This window comes from Gavialis gangeticus, unplaced genomic scaffold (genome assembly GCF_001723915.1).
Source record: "Gavialis gangeticus isolate Ggan-Ray unplaced genomic scaffold, GavGan_comp1, whole genome shotgun sequence".
Taxonomy (NCBI): domain Eukaryota; kingdom Metazoa; phylum Chordata; order Crocodylia; family Gavialidae; genus Gavialis; species Gavialis gangeticus.
Window position 1 is genome coordinate 19,796,870 of NW_017729009.1, and position 24,029 is coordinate 19,820,898.

A 24,029-nucleotide genomic window follows, 5' to 3' on the forward strand; every position below is an offset into this window, starting at 1 on the left:
AGCACCCTGCGTGAGAGTCACTGATATAGGCATGAGTGTAGTGTGGCATTCAGAAACCTTATGCTTGAGATGTGCAAAAGTAAAATAACTCAAGTTGACTTTCCAAACTCATCCTGAGTTTTTAGGGTTTGCAGTTAGAAAATAATTAGTTGTCTGTCTGGTGTATTTGTTTTGGATTTACGCATAACAAACACGAAATATCACAATGACACATTTCCAGTAACCTCTCATAGGATTAAACTTTAAAACCATTAATTTAAACATCTTGTTTTTAAGAAGAAAAGACAATACAGAGTAAGTGTACGATAAAGTAGAATGTGGCACAGATTGGAAGTTTTAAACTACAAACGAAACTTTATTTCACTAAAATCAGCAAAAAAATAAATCAATTCAACATCTATTTTAAGTATAACTCTTCTAGAGTTAGAATTATGGTTACAAAAGAGTAGACAAAAATAAAAGGAACAATCTTTAAGTAAACAAAGAGCTGAATCTCTTCTGATTTGAGTACGATTGCCACCAAATTGCAAATGTCCATCTTTTGTGTAAGTTCCAAAATAAATCAACTTTTGAAAATAGTTGGTTTACAAACAAATAATCAGATCCATCCACCAAATCGCAATTTATTTGGTAAATAAACTCTAGATAGATAATCTGATGAAAGAGAAGTCAAAGCTTGAATTTCAGCCTTCATCTTAGATGCTGCCATAATTTCCATCTGAAAAAGAAAACCCAGTAGAAACTGATATATGTCTGATAACAGATTGATCCCTAGGGTGATGTCATTGTTAAATAAATTTTAAATAACATTGTTTTCTGGATAAAAATTGTACTAGAAGTTTTGTTGCCATGGCCCTGCATAGTATATTAAGAATTTATTTTATCACAGGTTAATGTGCTTTTCTCTGTTGAGCTGCATGTAACAGCAAAGCTGCAGCAATTTGTCAGCAGCCAGGTGTAGCAGAAGAAAAAGCAGCTATGCAGTAGTTTTCCTACCAGCTAACCACTCTATTTTAATCTGTTGGAACTGAGCTACATGGCTTAAAGGTACAGCTACGTATGGGGTATAAATAGTTGATCTAAGTGGCAGTTCCTCATGTGCAAAAGGTGTAATGCATTCACAATATTCACAAGCGTAAAAAAACCCAAAACACATAATCTCTGTAACTTGATCACCATGATGACCAATGGCAGTAAAGCCTAACACGCAGCCAGTCCTTGGCTGGGGAGACTTAAAGACTACTGATTCAGGGAGACAGGTAGCAGGGGTACTCTTGATCCTGCCCACTTCTAGTGCAGCAAAGCTTTACTGATTCTCTTATGTTAAGAGCTCTTTCTAGTCAAAAGGAAGGGATTCTGGTAGATAGGATTTGCCCTCAAGGGATTAAGAGCAAGAAAACAATATGATTTATACGTACTTCTTTTTTCCACTGCGGTTGGCAAGCAACATACGGTCTCTTCTGCATACTGTCTAGTTTATTTTGATCTCGTTTAGTAAGTGGAATTAAAGCATCTTTCCGTATATTTAATCTGGAGTAGCACATAAAAGTAATAGCTTGCTTAATAATTAAAATGTGACATTGCTTCCAATTTAATTTCTTGTTTTAATCAATTAAAGTGATCTATAAAACTAAACAGGCTTAATTGCCTTTGATTTTGTCAGATTTCTTGTTACTTTTACTTATGTTTTGTGGTAAAACAGAAGCATAGTTATATTCCTGCAAGAAAATAACTAACCTTTCAACATCAGATGGAAGGAGACCAAGCCACCTTATAGCTGGAATTGTGAGACGGTGGGCTTCAAAAGACATTGACTAAAATAGGAAATGTCAAACATTGTTGTCAGTGTTCCCTTATCTTGTATTATTTGTCTTTGAGAAAATATTATTGCCTTTCTAGGCCAGAGTAAAATTGTATAGCAATAGCACTAACTAGATGCCGAAGTAGAATTCCAAATGAAATTCAAGCTGGCAAGAGCAGGGACAGAACAGTGAGGGGGAAGTGGGCAGACCCAGAACAGTAGAGAGAAAAGCTCGTGCTCCAGACATGCTCCCTTCCCATAACTGGGAATAACTACTTGTATATGGTCTAGTCTCTATAGTTTCTTATTCCCTCATCACTGGATTATCTGAGAGTGCCAGTCAAAAATTCAAGTCAGCAGGAGCAGAAACAAGTAATTGGAAATATTGTGATGGAACAGTTTTCCATTGGAAAATGCTGATTCAACAAAGTCACAATGTTGCATGGCAACATGGTAATTTCATTGCATTTTCCAGTTTAAAATAAGTAGCCTTCCCTTGGAAACCTGCCTGGCTTCCTGCCAGCTCACCTGCCTCCCTGGCAGTGGTTGAGAACTAGCCAGCACAGAGCTGGGCATCTGGAAAACTTGGGAGCCGTGGCTCTCGGTGGTTCCAGCCTTGCTGCTCAGTACAAACTTTGGGCTACCAAGTTAACTATCACATACCAGAAAGCCTGGAAATGGCTGCCAACTCCTCAAACAGAGAGGGGAGCTTCATAAATTTGTCTTGGAAAAAAAGTGAAACAAGGTATTTTTCAATGAAATAACATAATTCCCATTGCAAGGAGAACTTCAAAATATCAATGTTTTGTTCCGATTCACAATCTTTTATTTTTTAGGGCTTTTTCCCCCCATTCTCCTTCCTTCATCCATGGTGTAACCTGTATCCTCTTTTTAGGGCAGTGGCTATCTTATGCTAGGCATACCACATTGGCCTAGTACAACAGTGCTTTTTAATCAGTTTAAATCCTTGTAACCACTAGTAATAATTTGAACATCAAGCATAACTTTCTATTTGTCAGATTTAACAAAATGAGAAATCTGCCATTTTCATCCAGTTGGGTTTGCTTTTGCAAAAGCATTTTTTCAAGTGGCCAAACCCTGTTGGGAGAAAATGTATACAGGCTTGGGCCTAAAAGTTATTCCTTAGTATTAAACTAAAAACAAGATAGACATACCATTTTTACATTCAAAGCCCTGACATAAAAATGCACTAGAAAAAAATTATACTCACCACAGATCCATACTTGTAGATGCACATTATTTCTATACCTAATTTACAGAATACCAAATGTCATGCTTCTTTGTCTATATTTGGACATCATTACCCACTGCATTATTTTAGTTTTATGTTTATTTAATTCTATTTACATAACACTAATGTAAAACTGGGGTGGTACAATGATAAGTTGGGCTCTTTTGTCTTACAATTAGCTTTACAACATGTCGAAAATTATGCTAACAAAGTAGTGGATATTGTGACACATATATTTAATAATATATGTGTCACAATATAATATTTAATGTTTCATGCCTAATATGAATAGTGACCATAAAAAATGAATGGCTACTTGATCTGTCTTTTACATATTGTACCCAGTCTATCATAAAAAAAAAATCCTTACTTTTCTAATTGTAATTCAAAACTGAAGAGGCAGTGAACATATATATTTCATACTTTTCATTTAAGGAATTTTAAACATTAAATTAATGCATTTTTATTTTAATTTATGAAATGTAATGTATTTTTTTTTCTTTTTACAGTGTGATTATCAGTGTTTTCAAGCTTACAATAAATGTCCCTCATACTTTGGTAAAAAACAACCAGCCTTGCAAAAGACTATTATAATAATCCAAATGAACACAGGGGGAGTGTCTACACATGCTTTTATGTGTGCCTAAACTTAATGCAAATTAGCCTAATGCACATTAAGGCGATATAGGTGTGTCTCTACACATGCACGCACTAAGGTGCATTAACGCAGGTGTGCAGACTGACTTGGGACTAAGTTAGTCCTAAGTCAGTGGACACAGACCACGTTAATGTGCCTTAGTACATCTACATGTTTGCTAATGCCACTTAGCTATTTGTGCATAGATTTGGTACCAGCTTTATGTGGGTATCAAATTTAGGCTCAACTAGCCTAAAAGCACCATTTTAAGGTGCATAAAGTAGGGTGTGCAGATGTAGATGTGCACCCTTAATGCACCTTAAATTGGGCTAATGTGCATTAAATGTGCATGTGTAGACTCGCCCAGGATATTTTAACATTAAATGGTCCCACTGAAGTACATTCCAAAATTCTCATTGACTTCAGTTGCATAAGTATTTCATCTATTAACTGTGGGAGTGCATGATAACTTCTCTCAATCTACTTCCAGAACAAACCAATGTAGTATACAGTTAGGCTCTGTTAAAATATAATATATAATTAGCCAAGAACAGCTCTTTCATAAACACATATTTTACATTTAGACCATTGTTTGAACAGTCAACAGTGTGCTCTTAAGCATGGTTAGTGTCTTTAGTATTTTATTGTCCTAAAGAAAACAGAATATGCTATACTATGCAGTGGAATGTACTACAAGATAAAACACTACTATTCTAGTGTTTATTTTCTGTAAACTAGGACACTGAGAACACTTTTTGTGAAATTAAAAAAAAAAATTCCTGTCCAAATTGATGATTTACTTAGGAGCTTAAGTGAGCTATTTTGGGTTCAACTTTTGTTTTTCTCTTTAAGCTTACCATTTACATTTATAATTTGGTTATAATTTTCTGACTTGAAATACTTGTAATTTATCATTCTAAATATTAAAAATCCCTAAACATTTTAATGCTGCTTTTTAATCAAAGGTCTTTCTTATTAACAGCATTATGGAGAGAAAATTCACCCTGTTACACCTTATTGTGGTTCAAATCCCAATTAATTATCATGTGTTAGTATTGATAATGGAGTCTCCAGCTTCATTAAAACACAGAAGAGCTACTGAGCTGCAGATTTTTTCAATTGAATTTCATGATGGTACCTGGCTGAAAAAGTCATGTCCATATAGGAACAGGGGAAAGCAGACAATTTATTTTAGCATCTCATGTTTTATACCTCCTTTTCAATGGTACCATTTCCATTTTAAGCTTTAATTATAAACCTTCAAATTATCTGGGGTCATAAATCTGTTAAACCAAACTATAACTTAATTTGGAAAAGTTTGTATTAATTAGGTTTTGTCCAAATTCTACATAGCAGAGCCTACAAGTAACTACCATGTGGATCTGCATCCATAAGAGTGAAAATGGGAGTTTGAAATGTATCCCACAGCTTTCTGACCAGAAGCCTTGTGTTCAGATCTGGGACTCCTTTTCCCTAAGGAAACAAAAGAAAATCAGAAGTGTTTTTAAATAATTAGAACAAATCTGAGAGCACACATTCCTTGGCCTGCCAAAAAAACCCAGCAAAAACATTTATCCTACAGATATTGTATAGCTGCCTCCATTCTGGCTTCATAATAAAATCACAAAATATTGTGGCACCATAAAGGAAGTGAGGAAATGTGTAACTTACGGGAACTACCAAGATTCAACAATGTATATGAAGAGAGTCTCAAAATAAAATGTCCCCTGGTGCTTTCATATTGACACAAATTGAATAGCTAAGAGGGTCTGAATACAGTTGGTCTTAGCTGATAATAAGCATATGTCCAATATGCTGCAAAAGTAGCATTAATGTGGGTACCTCTAAGGCAGTGGTTCTTAACCTTTTCAGACTCGAGGCATCCCCTCAGAAAATGTCAGCTCTTTGTTTTCACTCAGTTTTTGACTACAGAAAAATAATAGAACAATTCTTCTGTTGCAAGGAATTCAGAAAGACCACAACAGGTCCAATTGTTTTTAACACTATGGATCCTATCTGAAATCTGTGGGTGTTTTCACATGTGCTCCAGGGGCTGGTGGTGGGAGTGGAGAAGGATGCTTTAATTAGAGCAGCTCCAAGAGCCTCTCTAATTAAAGTGCCTGCAGCATCTTGTGTATCATCATTCCCGCACTTCAACAAGCTTTAAAGCGTCCCCATTGAGTCTGCTCTGATGTGCTGTAATTACAGACAGTGTGTTAGAGCAGCCTCCCTGCATGTCTACAGGCGCCCTATGGGTTTATCTTGTGAATCTTTCCACACCTAATAATGCTAACATTATTGTGTGCCACAGCACCCTGGTTAAGAATCACTGCACTAAGGTGTAGAGGAGGTAAGCTGATTTCCCTTCAGTAGTCAAAATTTGCTCCACAGCTCCCACCTGTACAGTCCCACAAATTCTGCAGATTCTGTTACCCTTTCAATACAGTCCTCTAAACTGGGTGTGGCCAACCTGTGGCATGAGTGCCACAAGTGGCACAGCAGCCTGTGTGTGTGGCATGTGACAGGTTAGAGAGGACAAACAAAACAGAAGCAGATAGGGAAGGAAACAGGAGGCAGAGCAGGAAAGCAGGCAGGGAGCACAGGGCAGGGAGTGCAGAGTACAGAGTCAAAAGCAGACCAGCAGTGGACAAGGATCAGAGTGGCATTCATGGAGCATGCCAGGCTAATTTGTGACCTGCCTACCAAAAAGGTAGGTCCCCACTGCTCTGCAGTAACTCACAAATTCTGCCATGCCGCTTTCATATTGTGGCACAATAGGCTTACTAGAGTTAGGAGCCTAGAGATTTAAAGAAGAATAATTTTAAAAGCCATTCTGAGATAGAGCAGGAGTGTTACAGGTCAGCTGCTGTCCAGCGGGAAAAGCCGACAGACGTAGAGGTGTATAAAGGAACATAGTTGTCCCACGTCAATGGAATGAAAAGCGTTATAGGTGATGAGTTAGATATGCAGATCAGAGTGTGGGGAACACAGGAACTTCTCAGTTATCACACAGAGTGCCAACTCTGTTCTTATTTGTCAAATAGATGAAATCCAAATCTGGGCAATCTCAAAACAAACCCTTAATGTATGGATTAATTTAATCAACTGTAATGCCTTCTTTTAATTGTGTGTCTGTCCTGGGATCATACGATTTAAAAAAAAAATACTATGCTGCATATTCCATGTTCCATACTGTTACTTGGTGAAATGATAGTACTAATGACAGTCTTATTTGCTTAATGTTTATAGCAGAAGTGCTTGTAAAATATATATTTTCAAATATGTATAAGAACATTTTTCTTTGAAGAAAAAACTCTTTTCCTTAGTTTTAACTATCATTCTGTTCTTCTCCGTTTTTTTTATTATTAGGTTAATGGTGGAAAATTCTGGCATTAGAGATGACTCACTAATTTGAATACATGTTTTTAACACTGTTTGAAAATCACTGCAATGTTACCATATTGTTCTTAGTTCTAGATATACAATATGAAATGTCAGCATACCGTAATCATTATGCACGGGGACAGTTTATTACAGAAGTCATCATCCAGGAGCCTCTGAAAAGTGGCATCTTTTTCTACAATTAGTATAAATTTTGCATCTGAGATCAAATCTTTCATACTAAGGTTAGCAACCTGTAAAATGAAATCTGTGGCATTCTACTGCTTTAATCAACCAAAAATGAATGCTCTAATATACATGTTTTGGAGCCAAAGGCAGTTCTCATAACTCAGTCTCTGAGCCAACAAGTGCAGAAAAAAATTACCAAAACATTGTTTAACTTGGAATATTCTTTGTTTATACTTTTTTTTTTAGTCTACAACTAGAGTTCTTGCTTAAAGGATACTTCTAATTCCTTGAACATTAGACGGCACAGTGACTGCCTAAAATAACAAAAATTAAATTAATCATTTTAAATAGAGAAAATGATATATTTTAAAATAACAACATTGGGTAATGAAGGACAAAATTACATCCTGAAACAACCATTCATCTTTTTACATACAGACTCATTCTTAACACCTTTAGTGTTTTATAGGCATACTTAATCTTATATATTCTGCTGTGAAACATGGGCATGTAGAGATCCTCCTTCAACAATAAGGCACATTTCAAAAGTGCCTTCTACGTGCTACTTCCATGCAGGATCACTCATTACATAATCATTTTGCAGAGAGCAACGCATCTCCCATTTTCACCTGTCTCTGCCAGGAAGAAAGCCATGCAATGTGAAGCTAAGTTAAGGCATGTTTAAAATGTTTGTTAAAGATCTCTACAATGGATATTTAAATACTTTTTGTTAATCTGTCCTTTGAGTTTGTTTTATATTTACAAGTCTGTCATAGCAGATACCCTGAGATATGGTAAAGCTTGCTTCATATTTCATATTAGGATTTGGGCCAACCTGGCAAGCATATGGATGAGAAAACAGGAACTGGAAGAAGCACTTGGAAAAATAGTTTGTATATATTGAAGTGTCTCGTTTTCTTTTATTTCTTACTTCAACATCATTACAGGTGCCAATGTGGAACAACTCAACGAAGAAATCTGAGAAGCTGTAGAGGACAACTAACAATGAGGATCTTTAAGGTTCTGACTCAAACAACAAAGTGGTGATAGAGAGATGAGGTTCTCTCCTGATTTTTAAATCACCCACTTGTGCCTAGAATGGGCACAGTTTTCAAGGGTAAAGCTAGGAGTCAGAAAATCTGACTTCTGTTCCTGGCTTTGTTTCACAATTGAAATAATTGGGTTACACTGGTGTAAAACTTGTGTAAATAAACATACAGCTGGGTCAGAAGCAGAGATTCCTTCCTGGCTTGATTTACTATTTGGTCTGCACTACTTCTAGTAGAGATCCTAGCAGCATGCCAATTTCAAAGCTCCTAGAAAATGGGGTCACAGCCATGCAAAAGAACTGATCTCCTTTGCTTCCAGCAAACCACTTTGACGCAGGAAACTCCAATACAAAGCACCTCTTGGGCGAAGCAGCCACTGGTAGAGCCCCCCTCCCCCCAGGCACAAATTATGTGTCAACCTCTGTCGAACAAATATGGTAGAAGGCAGTACAAACAGTTTGCCTATCTCAAGGGATAAGTGCTCCTGTTGAGCATAGACTGGAGTCCTGAAATTACAGTATTATAGCAGGTAGTAGTTACATTTACAAGTACATTTAAAAAGTGAAGGGAAGTTTACAAGTACATTTAAAAAGTGAAGGGAAACTAATTTTGCGGTGTTTTCTCATGCAAAACTTCTTCTGTACCCCATAGGAATGTTAAGGGTATATGCTTTCTAGAAACTGGGCTTCAGTCTTGAGGGTTTAAAAATATAGCAGAGGCTAAGTTTTCTATAAGCACAGTTGTACATGATAAACTAGGTCACAACATATATAGGAAATGAGCAAAATATGAACATAAAATATTACTGTTACTGTTAGTAATACATACTGTTGCACTGCAGGTACAATTCACTTTTGTACCATCTTCCTCAGTATAACTTAAGTTACCAGCAATGCAACCTTTAGTTGTAGACATCTGAAAAAATAGCAGCAGCTCAAGTTTTATATATTATATTGGAAATTATAATGTAAATTCTGTACATAGGATAGGAAAAAATGGTGTCAACTAGAAAATCTGAGCAGAATGTGCTCAGTTACTAACCACTGCTGTCATAATCATACTAGGTAGATTTGGAGGTAATTCAGTCTAAAAATAACATATGTTATTGTGTGTGTTTACAAGGGAAATATGCTCACAGATTAGAAGGCATGAAGCAAAAGTAACTTTTGAATATTTTCTGTCAATTATCACCCACATCCATTACAATAATACAGTTTTTATTTCCAAAAAAATTAGTTTGCCATTTTTTAACTAATCTTTATCTTACTTTTTCAGTTTCTTGAATAATGAAATTAATGATTGTAAAACACTAACAATAAACAGACTTACTATATGTAGACTTCTTCTCGGTATCTTTAGCATGCAGGAAATGTCATTGACTATATTATCCACAATACTCTGGTTACCAAATAGTTGGGGATCCATGTAATATATATCTCTATTGAGATAGAATATTGTATATGTAATAATAAACTAATTTTTATGCAATGATGATAGAGTCATAGGATTCTGAGATTGCAAAAGAATATTTTAATAGAACATGAATCAATCTGAAACTTTGTACCTACAAAAAAGTGTTGTCTAACAGATTAATATCTAGGTTATTTGTTTATCATAATACAGTTCTCAAAATAATTCATAAAATTATTCTTATAATTTTGATTTTCAGTTACAGAAACTCAACATATTACCTTTTAGTTGCATAAGTATTGTTCTGTACCATCTTATAGATCATGGATAATATTTTAAGAATTAGAGCTGGAAAAGAAAAAAACATTGCATATAATATTTTTAACTTATAAAGCTTTAAAATAGAGAATAAACAAGCTAAATTACATTTTGAATGCAAGCTTTCTGCATAAGATCTTATTCTGAAAGTTTCTTCTTCAGGTTTTCCAATTATCACTCAGCTGCTTGGGAAGGTGCGTGTCCACTCACTAATTAGGTGCTGGTTACAAGAAGTGACAGGCTGTCTCCTCCTCCAGTTTTTTAAAGACATGTGCTCTATTTTAAGGCCTCTCAAAACGTTTCCTTAGTTGATTAATATTTTATCAGGCAGAAAAAGAAAAGTGTTCCTGGATTAATAGGGCATAGCCAATCAGTCTGTCAGTTACATTTTCATGACCTGAGAAGAGGGCAGTATAAGGCTATCTAAACCACATGAATCTTCTATAGACCAGCAGCCATAGAGACTGCTATTTACTCAATTACTCTTTTTTAATAGGAATGCTCCTTTTTGATTATTATGTATTTCCACTACTATTAACACTGTGATTTAATAGAAAAGTATAAAGTTAGTTAAGGATTGGCAGTTAAAAGATACAGTTTACTTTTATTGGATGTATGCATTTTTAAAGACACCCAAATAGTATGGTATGATAAACAAATCTAAAATCCAAGGAAAAAATTGTCAGACTTTTTAAAAGCTTAACTTTTTAAACTTACCAAATTTTGGTGCTGATTTAGGACAGTCACTTCTTATTTTTCTTGTAGTACAATGAGATATCATTTGTAGGCCTATGGACTCTGTAAACCTGAGATTTTTGTGAACAAATAAAAATATAAAATTCTAAAGATATGATTAGTTATTCATTGCCTAAGAAATCATAATAAGGCCCCTTTACTCAATCAGATCTTCCAGGGCCATTCTCAGGCCCCATGCAGATAGATTCCTGTTAACACCAGGCTGAAACCATCTGGAAAGCTACTGTGACTGGCTATGTGGGGATGACCAAGGAAAAGGAGGTCTCAAGAATCCCTGCTGGCCAGATAAATTAATTCACTATCACACCCCTGAACTTATCCAGCTATACTGACACTTTTAATTCAATAACATGCTTATTATTTCCACCCAATTATTCAAAATTATGATAAAACTAAAAGAATTATTTTAGATGACTAACAGTATTAGCAAAGCACCTCAGTCCCTCTCTATAACTATGTCCATGGGAAAACATTTTGTTTTCTGTTGTCTCAAGACAGATTCATCTGATGTCTTCTTGTCAGTTCCACAGTTTCAGATTTGAAGGACTCTAGATGTGCAAAGGGAGCATGTTGCATAATGTTTTTTCTTAATACCACTTTTTTATTATAAGGTAAAAAATACCTCTATAATTTTTCTTATTACTATTATTTTTTTTGCTTGAGACATATTTTCCCCACAGGAGTTCTGAGTATATTAAAATATTTGAAAACAGATAACTGGTATGCTTTAAAAGTATCAGTGTTAATATAACCATAAAAGTTTATGATACACCAACATAATTTGTATTTCTTCTTTTGTAAAATGCATTGCTTCTTATATCCTTTGGGTGGCAGAAGACACCACACAGCGTATGGATATGTAAGGGAAAAAATGGATAAGCCGAACAACCTAGCACTATGCCTTTCAATCCTAATTATTTACTATTGTTTGTAACTTCACTGATAAATTGAAGTATCATCTTTAAACCCCAGAGAACACAGAAGGCACCACTGTTTTAAAAGTGTCAGTGTTAGACTTATTAATAATTACTAGGGATGTATTTGGTAGTCATGTTGGTCTGAGACAAAAAGAAATGCAAAACTCTAGAACTCTTCATTTAGAGATGATACCTTTTATTAGACCAACTAAGAAATTGCAAAAAAATTTGTCTTTTTCTGCAAGCTTTTGAGCTCACATGCCCTTCATCAGGCTCAGGGGAAATTAAAGATGGTAAAAAGTCCCTACAGATAGGAAAAGACACATTTTTTGCAATCCCTTAGTTGGTCTAGTAAAAGGTAACATCTCTGAACCAAGAGTTCTAGATTTTTACATTTCTTTTTATCTCAGAGCAACACAGCTATCAAATACATCCCTGAAACATGGAAGATGCTGAATTTTAGCCCATTGTGGATTTTAAACTTTATTGCTGAACAACAAGAAAGATTTCTACACCACCCTGCTTGCCATCTGACACCACCAGGGAAGGAATCCTGCCTGATTTGCACAACAAAGAGCAACTCACAAAGACACTCTCAGAGACCCAGAGGGACAGGCCTCCATCTTCAGCTTCCTCTGTGCAAAAATGAAGTTTATTTCCTACTTATGGGGACTTTTTACCATCTTGAATTTTCCCTGCGCATGATGATGGGTGTGAGCACCCAAAAGCTTGCAGAAAAAGATTTATTTTTTTTTGCAATTTCTTAGTTGGTCTAATAAAAGGTATCATCTCTGAACCAAGAGTTCTATATTTTTGCATTTCTTAATAATTACTAGTTATCTTATAAGGATAATAGCACCAAAACTGCACATGGTGATTTACAGTTAGTATATTTAGTAATGAAAGTTATTAAAATCTCCCAAACCCATTGCATTTGTCTTTTTATGCAGAAACAGCTCTGTTGCTCTTGGGCTGCAGCACCGCAGAGAAGTATTTCTGCCTTTCACTTGCATGCCTAATACACTCCACCAGATTGACATCATATGCCACAGTGTATGAAAAATCCTGAATTTAGGGAGCAGTAGGTGGAGGGAATTCAGAAAAGAACTGGTCTTGGATTATGTCAAACACTGAGCAGTGTTGCTTGGCTTCCTTTTCACTGCAGCAGAAAAGTTCCCTCTTGAATCTTCTTACCACAACTACAAAATACTTTCCTTCTGTGAAGGAGGTACAGTTGGAAAGGGAAAGTACTGTAGGACCAAGTTTATTCATTTTTAGGCAATGTTCCTACTGGTGTTTATGCAGAATACCAGTATGGAACTGTCTCTGCTGTAACCACTGTTAACCCTGCAGTGCCATTGTAGTTTGGAACTCAATTTACCTATTCCCCCACACTCAGTGCATTTGGGGTTTTATTCTTCTTTGCTTCCTTCCTAATTTTCATAGCACAATATAAGTGCCTAGTGTAATGGCAGCTTTACATCCAAGATTGGAATTTGGCCCACCATAAATAATGGTTCAGTTATTTTTAATTGGTTGACAAACTCCCTATTTTAACACGGTGTGACACTGACTTGTTTTCTACATTTCCCCCCCTGTATGATCTGATAGCAAATAACAGCTTATATATGTTTTCCCACCTTGGAATGTCAGTATCCTCAAGATCACTAAGCTTTGTAATACGATTAAAATTTTACTGACAACTTAGGACATAAAACATTTATATCTACTTGATAATATAAATATCCTTGGTTAACTGAGGGCACATCTAGTGCCCTCAGTTAACCAAGGATATTTATATTATCAAGTAGTCTACACATACGCATGCATTGGGAGCAAATGTAGTCCTAGTGGGAGCAGTTGAGTCGAGGGCTGCTCCTGTCCTCCTTCCATGATCTGTGCCCCCCACACAGCCAGGGGGAGCTCCAGGCTCCCCCAGTGCCAGCCTGAGTCCCAGTCCCAGGCTGTCAGGAAGCAGGGAGGGGCAAGGGGTCAGGCCTGAGTGCCAGGGAGTGGGGAGGAACGGTCTGAGAGCAGGGGACAGTTCCTGGCCATGTGGAGCTTGGGATCACAGCCTGGTTCAGCAATGCTGGCTTGGGGCAATGCCCCATGGCAAAGCAGAGCCCTGAGCTCTCCCCTTGATTTGCTTGCTGAGGGGACAGGGGAGGTCTCTGTCCCTGGTCCCAGTGCTGCTCAGCTCCAGGCTCCCCCCGAAGGAGCTGGGAGCTGAGTAGAGCCAGGACAGGGGAGCTCTCTGTCCCAGCCCCGCCAACACTAACCCCCACCCCCGGTCCTGGCACTGCTTAGCCCCCTCCCTATCCTTACCCGGACTAAGGACAGAGAGCTCCTCCAAAGTGTTAATGTACATGAGTTTACTATACTTTCTCATATTCTTATTTTATAATGTGAGTTCACTTATTAGCATCTCTCCAACCTTACTGCTTTACATACCTTTTAATGTAGGACACTTGGAGATGCTGCAGGACAAGGAAGAGATCATCTGGGCTTTTTTAAATCCACTAGATTTCCTGAAAGTAAATCTTGTCAAGCTCAAGAATCTTCAGGTGAAATACAAATCCATAGAAAAATATTGTTCCATGGCAATGTGTATAGCTAGAATGTAACAGGCATTGGAGGTCATTGTTTTTCTGTTGAGTGAGTGTGCTGGTGTGAGTGGAATATGAGAGAGTGTTTCAAAGTCTGAGTTCACTTTTACTTTGCTGCCAATTCACTCAAAATAGATCAAAAAAGAACAAGACATAGAGGGGAGAAGAGATTTGACAAGAAGAGAGGAAGCAAGATGTAGTTAGAGTAGAAAAAGTTTGTACCATAAAACAGGTAAAGGAATGGGAGAATAAACATAGCAGGAAAACAGAGAAAAGGAAAGTAGAAAAATAGAGAGCAGCATTTCCAACCTGGACCAGGTTTCTTAATCAAACTATACAATCCATTGGGATAAAAAGTATGTCCTATATCAAAGGGTCTGTATATCAATAAGATTGGAGAGATGCTTATAAAACCTGTGTTTTCTCTTCCCTCCAGAAAATGGTAATCTAATTTTCTCTGTATGACCTCTTTTTCTCCCACTTTTTATTATTGTGACACTTTCCCTTCCTAGCCATGTTTCTCAGTTACATGACCTAATGAGATAATGGTTCTTAGTGCACAGTGTTTGTTAAAGGTTTTTTAACAGCTTCCAGTTTTGAAGGCTTTTTTAACAAATTTAATTTGCGACCCTATGCTTCATGAAGCTACATAAAGTGAACTTTCTTGAAGATCTTTAAGAAAACCATTCAATAAGTATTGTGGAATTTATATTAATCAAATATACATCATCTATAACTATAATACCTACTGTATATTTCCCCAATCTGATCTGTTTTCCAGGATGAGAACAGGTGCTTCATTTCTGGCCAAACTTGTAACTATATCCTGCATAACATTTTCTATTGCTTCAAGAACTTCAGTACTGAAACAACAAAAATTAATGATACTTTTGTATTAATGAACATAATTCCTTTCCCACCTATTATTTATTACCACCTATTACCTTCCATTATTTTTTGCAATGTGTTATTGTTTTAAATGTGCACAACAACACAGTCTACTACTCATACTTTCCTGAACTTTGTCTAGCATAGTTTCCCTAGAACCCTATTCCACACGCATGACTGAATTCAGCACATTTTCATTCACTCCTCATACCATCACATTTTCAGCCAGCTGAACTTTTAGACCAACTGGTTGGTTTGAGACTAATGATTAATGGTTTGGTTTAAATGATGTAATATTGGCTTTGGCTATGATCTGTGTTAACTTGTTTTTAAATGCTGTAAATTGCAAAAATGTTCAAGAGTACAAATACTTCCTGTTGTACCACAGCACATTAACCTTTTGATCTGCTGCCTTGAACGAACTGTTGAGGTTTTTAATTATATGAAAGCTTTGGCTCGATAGACGCACTGTGAAAAGAATAAAATGCATGTCTTGCACCTAAATAGACAAACTAACCAGGCATCAAATTCCATATAGCAAAATAGTAGGTTGGTCTGAGTGTTATGACAGATGCCTTTTATTTTCATTAGCAATCTGATTCCAACATTTGAGCTGTCCTTAAAATTACAAGTGCACTGTATGCCAGCATAAATCTAGGTAGGAACAAGAGAATAGACCAAATGTATTTTAGCTCAAAGTCCAAACTGCAACGCCCAAATCTGTCACTAGCCAACAAACTAAGGAAGAATATCACTTAAACATAAACATGCACAGTCAGGAAATTAATTATCCATACCAGCATTTTAAAGTTTGTACAGAATAATCTAAATTTCTCCACCAGTGTCCTTAAGAAATATTATGGTAATATCACCACCTTTCATTCACTAGCTGAACATGCTTCTTCCATTTCATATCTCAGGGTATGGACTTACATACTTCTGGAGCAGTCTGATGAGAACATTTCAAGAGGGCAGCAGCTGCTATGCTCCAATTGTTATGTGAGGACAAGTCAAGAACAATACAAATGTAGCAAAACTGTTTCTATTTCAATAGTTTCATCTCTGTCCTCATTTTTATGAATACAGTTTTAGAAGGTCTAAGATTTCTTTTAAAAACACTGTTTAATACTATTTGGACCTTGGTATTACTAAAAATACTACAGCTAGCAAAGATAGGTATGCATTACTTTCATTTTACAGATGTGGAAATGAAACAGATATATTAAGCAACTTTCCTAAGGTCAAATAGTAAGGCATATGAAAAGTGAATAAAAATAAAAAGGCGTGATCATGCACCCAACGTATAAGCTCATTTCCCATTGTAAAGCTGCTGCATAATCACATCCTAGTTCTCTCAAATCTCAGATTCCTTCACATTTAAACTCTCTAAAACTTTTTGGTTTCAATGGAAGTATGGATAGATATAGTCAGTCATTTGAAACTATGGCATTGTCTTGCTGCTCAGGTGTACTTTTATAGATAGGCCCTACTGACTTTACTGAGCTGTTTGGTTGTATTTCTTTGGCTCTAAGGAATATTCCAGGTGAACCTTGAAGTTTGCTATAGATCTGCACAAATCAGACTCTTTTACTCAGACTCTTCATCTTCCCATTTCATTTAGTAAAATGTGTCATCTGCTCTATGCTGTCAAATGGGAAGGCCAGATTTATTTTCTAGCCTAATGTATTGCTTTCTGGGCCAGCAGAGGCTGGAGGTACTCCAAAGGAGGGACAGGAGGGTGGGACTAGCTCTTTGTAACCTTGACATATATTCTCTTCTCCCTTTCATTTCCCTTCAGGGGATGAACTAAATATTAATTTAATGAACTCTATGTTAAACAGGACTAGATATCATAGATCAAGAAAGGGCCTGTCAGCTTGCCTCTGGCAGGTCAAAGTAGTTTTGGTATGGCCCAAGGAATCATTTGAAATAATTATGCCATAAAAGAATAAAAATACCTAAAAACCTAATTTTCCAATATCTTTAGCAAGCAATGTTATGTAGACTAGACGCTAGACTCGCTCCACATGAAAAACTGCAATTGACAACACTACTACGTTTCTTGCACACTTAAACAACTGATCTTCGAACTGCCCAAACCAATGTATTTCTTCATACCCTACTATCACATAGTCCAGGAGCTGTCGCAGCCAAGTTAAGTTTTATTTCAGATTAAACTGGCAAGATTATCCACTTCTGTTTCAGCAACTGAAACTGAGAGCCTCGCACTGAAACGCTACGTATAAAGGGAGCCTTGGACCTTTTTTTGCAAGTGCGTCTGAGACGAAAGATTTTCAATTATTTATCTGCCCTCTCAGTCAAACTAATAAACTCAGCTTAAAATTTATGGCATTGCAACAGACATCTTTGATACGAAACATTGTTATTTAGCACTGGCATGTGGCAGCATGAGTGAAACCTGATGCTGGGGGTGCTGTGTCATTTTATTCCTTCTAGAGAAAGGCTTTATGGCTGGCTCCTGGGCTGCTCTAAGTCAAGGAGGACATACTGTATGTATCATAGCTCAGGGACCTATTCTCCTTATGGGGATTAAAATGAAAGATTAAGTTTAGGGGAATTCAGTGCTGCAACCTTTTTTTTTTTTCCTAGGAGGAGTGCATCTCACACACTGGTATGAAAGCAGTGAGATGCTGTCCGTAGGCAGTATCAAAAGCACCACTTTTGCCCACGGTGTATTTGTTGTGAGTCATGTCCCTCCTATTGGCATGGACAAACTGGGTCAGAGTGTGCAGTGCTATAGTTGCCTGTACCACCTGTATCATGGAAGGCATGTATGGACATCTTTGGTAACCTCACCAAGTTTTACCTGGTGATTTGGCAGCTGTCACTAGAGGGGCCAGGTTCCCTCACCAGGGAAGCCCTGTGCTGGTGCAACAGGCTAAGCACAGACCAGTCCTGCTTCCCGGCGAGGGAGGAAGACATCCCGAAGCTCTCAGCAGTGCAATTAAAATCAGTTATATGGGCATTGAATATCAAGGTGTCTCCTCCTGCCTCAGTCCCAGGAGCAGGAGGAGCGTGGAGCCTCTGCAGGAGCAGCAGTGTAGAATTAACAGCTTTTCCTGCCTTTTCTGACTAACGGCTTTTCCCTCCTTTTCTGACTGACCACAGGTGTTTCCTGCCCTCTCCAATCACTGGCTTTCCCTCCTGGTCCTGACCAACTTGAGGCTTTTCCCACCTTTTCTGACTGACCAACGGCCTTTCCCGCCTTTTTTGACAGACCAACGGCCTTTCCCGCCTTTTCTGACTGTCCAACAGCCTTTCCCGATGGATGGCTCTCCCCACCTTTGCTGACCGTCCACTGGTTTTTCTCACCTTCTTAACTAGCCAGCAGCTTCCTCCCCCCTTTATGACTGATGACCTTTCCCACTTAAATTCAGTAGCCCGGGAGCAAGGGCTGGGAAAATCATGTGCTCATTGGTCCCTGATTGCCCTAAATTGACCTTTCCTGCCTGGCAAGGTGGCAGGCATGGCAGGCTTCTTAACAAGCAATGAGAAAAGGAACCATGCAAGAGGACTGGGGAGATAAGAAGTGAGCTTAAGAAAAGAGCCTCACAGCCAGAAAAAGTAAAAGATTTTCTTGGCGGAGGGAAAGAAGTGGATCCTAGGAACTGAGAGGAAAGCAGGGTGCAAGAACAGGTGCCTACAACTGTGCAGACAACCTCTGGCCAGCTACTACTCCCTAGAGGCATTACAAGTGCAAGAAAGCACAGCCGCCATGTCACAGAAAGTGCGACAGGCAGGAGGAGGGAAGGGTCTAGGGAAAGGTCCTCACATGGTTTATCAGAGATGAAGTAAGAGAAATACAGGGGAAGAGGACAAAGAAGGGATGCGGAAAATTGCACTGCACTATTATCAGCCCAAAGGGTTCAGAAATCATAAAACAGGCATCTCTCCCTGCCTTGCAAAGACAGCGAACAACCTAAAATCCTGAGATTTAAAAAAAAAAAAAAAAAGCGTTTAGATTTTTTTTAGTTGCCTTTGGGGTTTAGAATCCACACTGGTGATGTGTTGAAGTTTTCTCCACAACCAGCACGCTGGAAAGTTACTTGACAAAAGCAAAACCAAAAAGCAAACAAGCAAAGACCCCCACCCTGATGCTGGGGTTATTTCATGCTGTCTTTTCTCTTTTCAGTTTTTAATCTGCTTATTCGACTTTTGTACTGTCGACTTCAAACTGGTCCTTGTCGCTGCCAGATGAAAAGTGGCAGTTTTGAAATCTGGTTAAGAGATAAGTGCATGGAAGATGTATCAGGGATCTTTTTTGTTTTTTTACTCCGCTGTTGCTAACAGTGGTTTTGCTGCACTGTAATTAATAACACTGGGATATGTTTGTGTAGTTAGCCGCCAGCAGCATTTTAAGCGCAGGGTTGCTTAAACTTGTCCTGAGCAGAGCCGGATGAGATGGTGCTTAAAATGCGAGAAGCAGATGGGCTTCCTTTGGGGTCCCAGGGTTTCTAGTACCAATGAACCCTACGGCTCTCTGCCCAGAGGAGTGAGCAGAACAAATCCAGAGTGAGTTGGTAGTAACAAGTCCACAAACATATTCTTTCAAGAAAAACCTCAGGCTATGATGAAATGAAAGCAAAGTACTTCAATTAAAGAGACAAACAAAAGACGGGGAAATGAATCAATCCTTGAAGTTCTCAGAGCTTTAATCTTACTGTTTTGGCCTTTATATATCTTGAGATCACTCGGGAAATAGTGATGCAAAACCCCTGCAGCTTTTTTCAGCAATTCTGCATCAGAATCAGCAGCATTTTGTTCAGCATAGACCTGACAACCTTATACCATGCCTTTAGCAACAGGTTGCAAATAAAACTACTTTATATGAACTTACTGGGAGATATTTTAATGGCTTGCTTTTTTCATCAAAACAGCAAACAATGGTTTAAAGAATTATGACCCAAATACGTCTTCTAGTGTTAGCTAAGTGCAAGTAGGAATTGCGAGCAATAAACAACAGCAATAAAATAATAAAACTTAATGAAAAAGTCTCTGCCTCAATCTTCATTCAAAACAAAAATATAAACCACATCAAACTACTATCCAGACAATTATCAGTTAATCTTGAACTGCTGGGCTCCTTCCTGAGGCCCTTATTTATTTTTTTTACTCAGCAAACTCTGATGGATGAATAAAAATAAATTAGAGCTGCAAACATGGACACAATGTGCCTGGAAAGATCCATAATGACTCCTTATTTTTGGTGCTGAAGTGAAAAGAGAGAGGGAACAAAGGGAATATAAGTGATACAGCTGCCTCAACGCATGTTTAAAAGCACATAAGCAGTAGAGGGTGTCACAGATGGTAGACTGAAGAAAAAGAAGATTGCTTCCATAAATCATAAAAACTTGTAAGCTATACCTTCACTCAACATTGATAACACTGAACGAAGCAGATAATAAGACACGTTTGCACTTTTCTACCCACATAAAAATAGTTTTGTGCCAAAAAGCCCTTTCATTATATTTGTCTCCTTTAGGTAAAGATACCTTTTAAGGTATTTGGGCCATAAAAGAGTACATACAAAATGACTGATGCCAGTTTCAAAGTTATTTTTGTAACTGCTGAAGAAAAGACATATTCTGATCTAACACTGTGTTTATATTTTTATGGAAGTCCAATAAAAATATCACATTAAAGTCACGTGCATTTATCTTAATGCCAATTATTCTTAGAGCCTAAAATAAAGTGTTTTGATGGATTAATGACATAGTCATAGAATTGAGATATCTATTCACAGTTATTTTTAAACTGTGTGTGAAAGCACTTTAAATAGTCAATCGTAAATGAAGGGAGTCTATAAAACGTCATGCTTCTGCATGCAAGCAAAACTGATTGGCTTAGTTCTGCCATTCCTGAACTTTCATTAACACTTATCGTGTTGGAAACTTAGTGCCCTTGATCTGAGGAGAGGGAGAGCCCTTTTCTATTGGTATGTGAAGGATGCCAGGAACAAAAAAGAAATATTTAGGGCAGTCAGGAATGCTTATTATGCAGGTGGGAACTGGCATTGCTGTTACTTCTACACATAGATACATTTTTTTTAAATAGAAAATTTTTCTAGAAGCCACAAAAGAGCTTCTGGGAAGTCTACTAAGTTAAACAGAGTTTCCATTTCTCATCAGCTTTATCTCACTGTGGCTTGGACAATGTTGGGGGAAAAAGATGTTCCATGAATTGGCAGATTTTACTGTTGGCAAATGGAGCAGAATGAGATATCCATTATCAGGCCGTTAAACAAAAAGCTAATTATCGTTTTTAATTAATAGAACCCATAAAAGCAAGAGATGAAAAGTTACTCACAGCTAAGTTTTAAAATGGTATATCCATTCCCAATTGACATGCTATGCTTTGTTGAAGACGCAAACTTAATGCTCGTTTTAGCTTACCTGACGTTTGAGTGAGAAACACCTGCAAACCATTTAGTAAGCAGCCAGCCAAATCACTGTAATAGGAGGATTTTAGTTTCTGACCCTTTTCTTTGTTTTTTATCAATTCACCATAAATAAATTCTGACAGGACTCTTCTTTAGTAGAAATGAAGCTTGCATCTAATCTTTGTCACAGTGATTTTCAGACCTAACACTCCGCAGAGCTGCTAGAGAAGTTAATGCACTTAAAGGGGGTGGGATACTGAGGACAAAAGAAACACTGACAAAGTAACACCAATAAAATATGCTTTATCCCATTCAGTTTGAATGTTGTATACACTTTGTTTCATTTGCAATAATTGAACAGCAGGCAGGCTGAGCTGTTAAAAAGAACCTTATTGAACATGTATAGAGGCCAGTGTTACATGTGGAGAGGCTTGTAATTTTCCGGTGCAGCTGCTACAGTGATGGCTACACATCAGTTCTCATTCCTTTGCACTAGGTTTCACACAATATTATATCTCCTCAGAAACCTGAATCTCTCCATCTCTGTTCATTGTACCACACATTTATATGTGAAACCACTTCCATGGAGATACTGAATAATATTTCAGTATAGTATTTAGACCTCAGTTGAACTGTTTACTTCAACATGGAGTACTTTGAAGTATGATAATACTTACATACAAGAAGCTTTATTAAAAAGAACATTGCTACAGCTACTAAGTCAAAGGCTAGGAAGTGTCAGACTTGAGATTGCCTTTGCAACGTTTAAAATCAGGGCCACACACTTACGTATCATGTAAAAGAAATAATAAAAGTGTTCTAAATCCAAGACTCTGTGCATGAATTACAGCTAAATGAAAAACCAGAAAATGAACCAGAACAAAAAGAAAAGTCAGGTTGCTGCAGTTGCCTGTACAACATGACCCAAATCTTCTCAAGTCAACAGTGGAAGCCTTTTGAAAGGCACTGGCTGAGATTCTAAAGCCACTAGCAGTATCTAATTAATTGATTTGGAAATGTCACTGGTAGGTCCCCTCCAAAATGGTTTACAGCAAAAGAACAAATAAACTTAGAATGGCAGCTATTAAAATAAAAAATGGAAGCTTTTTGTTAAAAAAATTTGTAGGAAATTTGTGTTCAAATTCAAATGGAGAGCAGAATTGTCTCTGTTCATGTTACAACTTAAATTCAGCACTCAGTGACAGAACTAATTCCTGGTAACAGCTGCATCATTTCTGTTTGGCTTCAAAAGGGCTCGAAAGGCTGAGAACTAAGGGCATTTTTACACTGCTCTGACACGCTCTGATTAGAATGCATTGGAGAAGACTCAATTAATGGAATCCAGCGTTTTGCAATGTCTTGTGGATTAGCAACCCCGTTTCATAATGGTGACAGGGATGCTTTAACTAAAGCTTGTGGAATGAGTTTTAGTTAAAGCTCCCCCCGCACCCACACACCATTTTGAAAGATGGGACACTAAATGCATGAGACCTTGTGGCATTCTAATTAGAGTGGCTCCCAAGAGCCACCCCTCACCCCCACCCCAGAGCATGTGTATAGGTGCCCTAAGTTTTTCTCCATACCTGGAAAGTGACCAGAATTTTTATTATGGAACAAGCTACTCCAGAGTGACTTCTGTTTTCCTCTGATTTTTATTCCAGAATAATTTATTCTGAAAAATCTATTACAATCAATTTCCATATTTAGATATGTGCATGATGGGCATGTCTAAATGACGAAAAATATGTTTGCTATTATAACACAATATTTAACATCTAAAACACCTTAGAGTAGATATGGTATTTGTAGTCTTACCTTAATGTGGCAGCTTTTGGTCCTTTACCGAATTTACAAGAATAATCAATATTATATATTAAGGAAATCTATTGTGTTGATAAACATCTTCACTCCAGTAGGGCTTTATGCACTCAAGAAATTTTCACCAATTAATTAAATTAGTGAAACAAATGTGTGTTGACAAGCCATTAGAGAGAGCATACATTTTATAATGCAGCCACTGACTGATGGGCCTCACATCTCAGCAGACAGTTGGAAGATTATTTCACACAAGCTGTTATGAATATAGTGTCAAATAAATACACAATAATGTCATGTTGCTGTGAAAGCCTAGCTTCTGCTGTGTTTGGTTGATAAAATGATACACAGAGTCATCTAAATAAATATGGTGTCACCTATATTAAGAGAAACCACATGGTCTAAATGATGCTGTGTTGTATGCAGTTTCAAAAAATGTCTTTTGGAATAACAATCAACAGACAATAATGTTTAACAGTTTGTAAACAAACAGATGCTTAGAAATACAGTCCAACTCAGAGCCTTGCAGAAAATGATTCAGAAGTTGGCAATAAAAATGTGTTATAATACATTGATACATGCTACAGGAAGAACCTCTTCCAGTAGATTA

General features: G+C 37.3%; 1 protein-coding gene across 1 annotated transcript; it reads right to left on the reverse strand.

The window, feature by feature from the left end:
• Positions 1–331: 331 nt before the first annotated feature.
• Positions 332–19,273, reverse strand: SPO11 (SPO11, initiator of meiotic double stranded breaks). Its single transcript, XM_019510203.1, has 13 exons — positions 18,032–19,273; positions 15,066–15,179; positions 10,755–10,843; positions 10,001–10,067; positions 9,639–9,747; positions 9,138–9,224; positions 7,538–7,574; positions 7,194–7,303; positions 5,064–5,163; positions 3,033–3,070; positions 1,738–1,814; positions 1,419–1,530; positions 332–718 (listed from the first exon to the last, which is right to left on the reverse strand). Exons 1-13 carry the CDS (start codon positions 18,145–18,147, stop codon positions 599–601), a joined length of 1,176 nt encoding a protein of 391 aa, XP_019365748.1. The 5' UTR covers positions 18,148–19,273; the 3' UTR covers positions 332–598.
• Between the last annotated feature and the right edge of the window lie 4,756 nt (positions 19,274–24,029).

Excerpts from the sequence above, each read along its gene's own strand:
- SPO11 (XM_019510203.1), bottom strand. The coding sequence starts at position 18,147 with ATGTCTTCCTCCCTCGCCGGGAAGCAGGACTGGTCTGTGCTTAGCCTG. Across the intron at positions 9,225-9,638 it reads CGAGAAGAAGTCTACATATA|ATGTCTACAACTAAAGGTTG; the intron begins GTAAGTCTGTTT and ends CTATTTTTTCAG. Across the intron at positions 1,815-3,032 it reads TCTACAAGTATGGATCTGTG|TCAATGTCTTTTGAAGCCCA; the intron begins GTGAGTATAATT and ends TTCCTATTTTAG.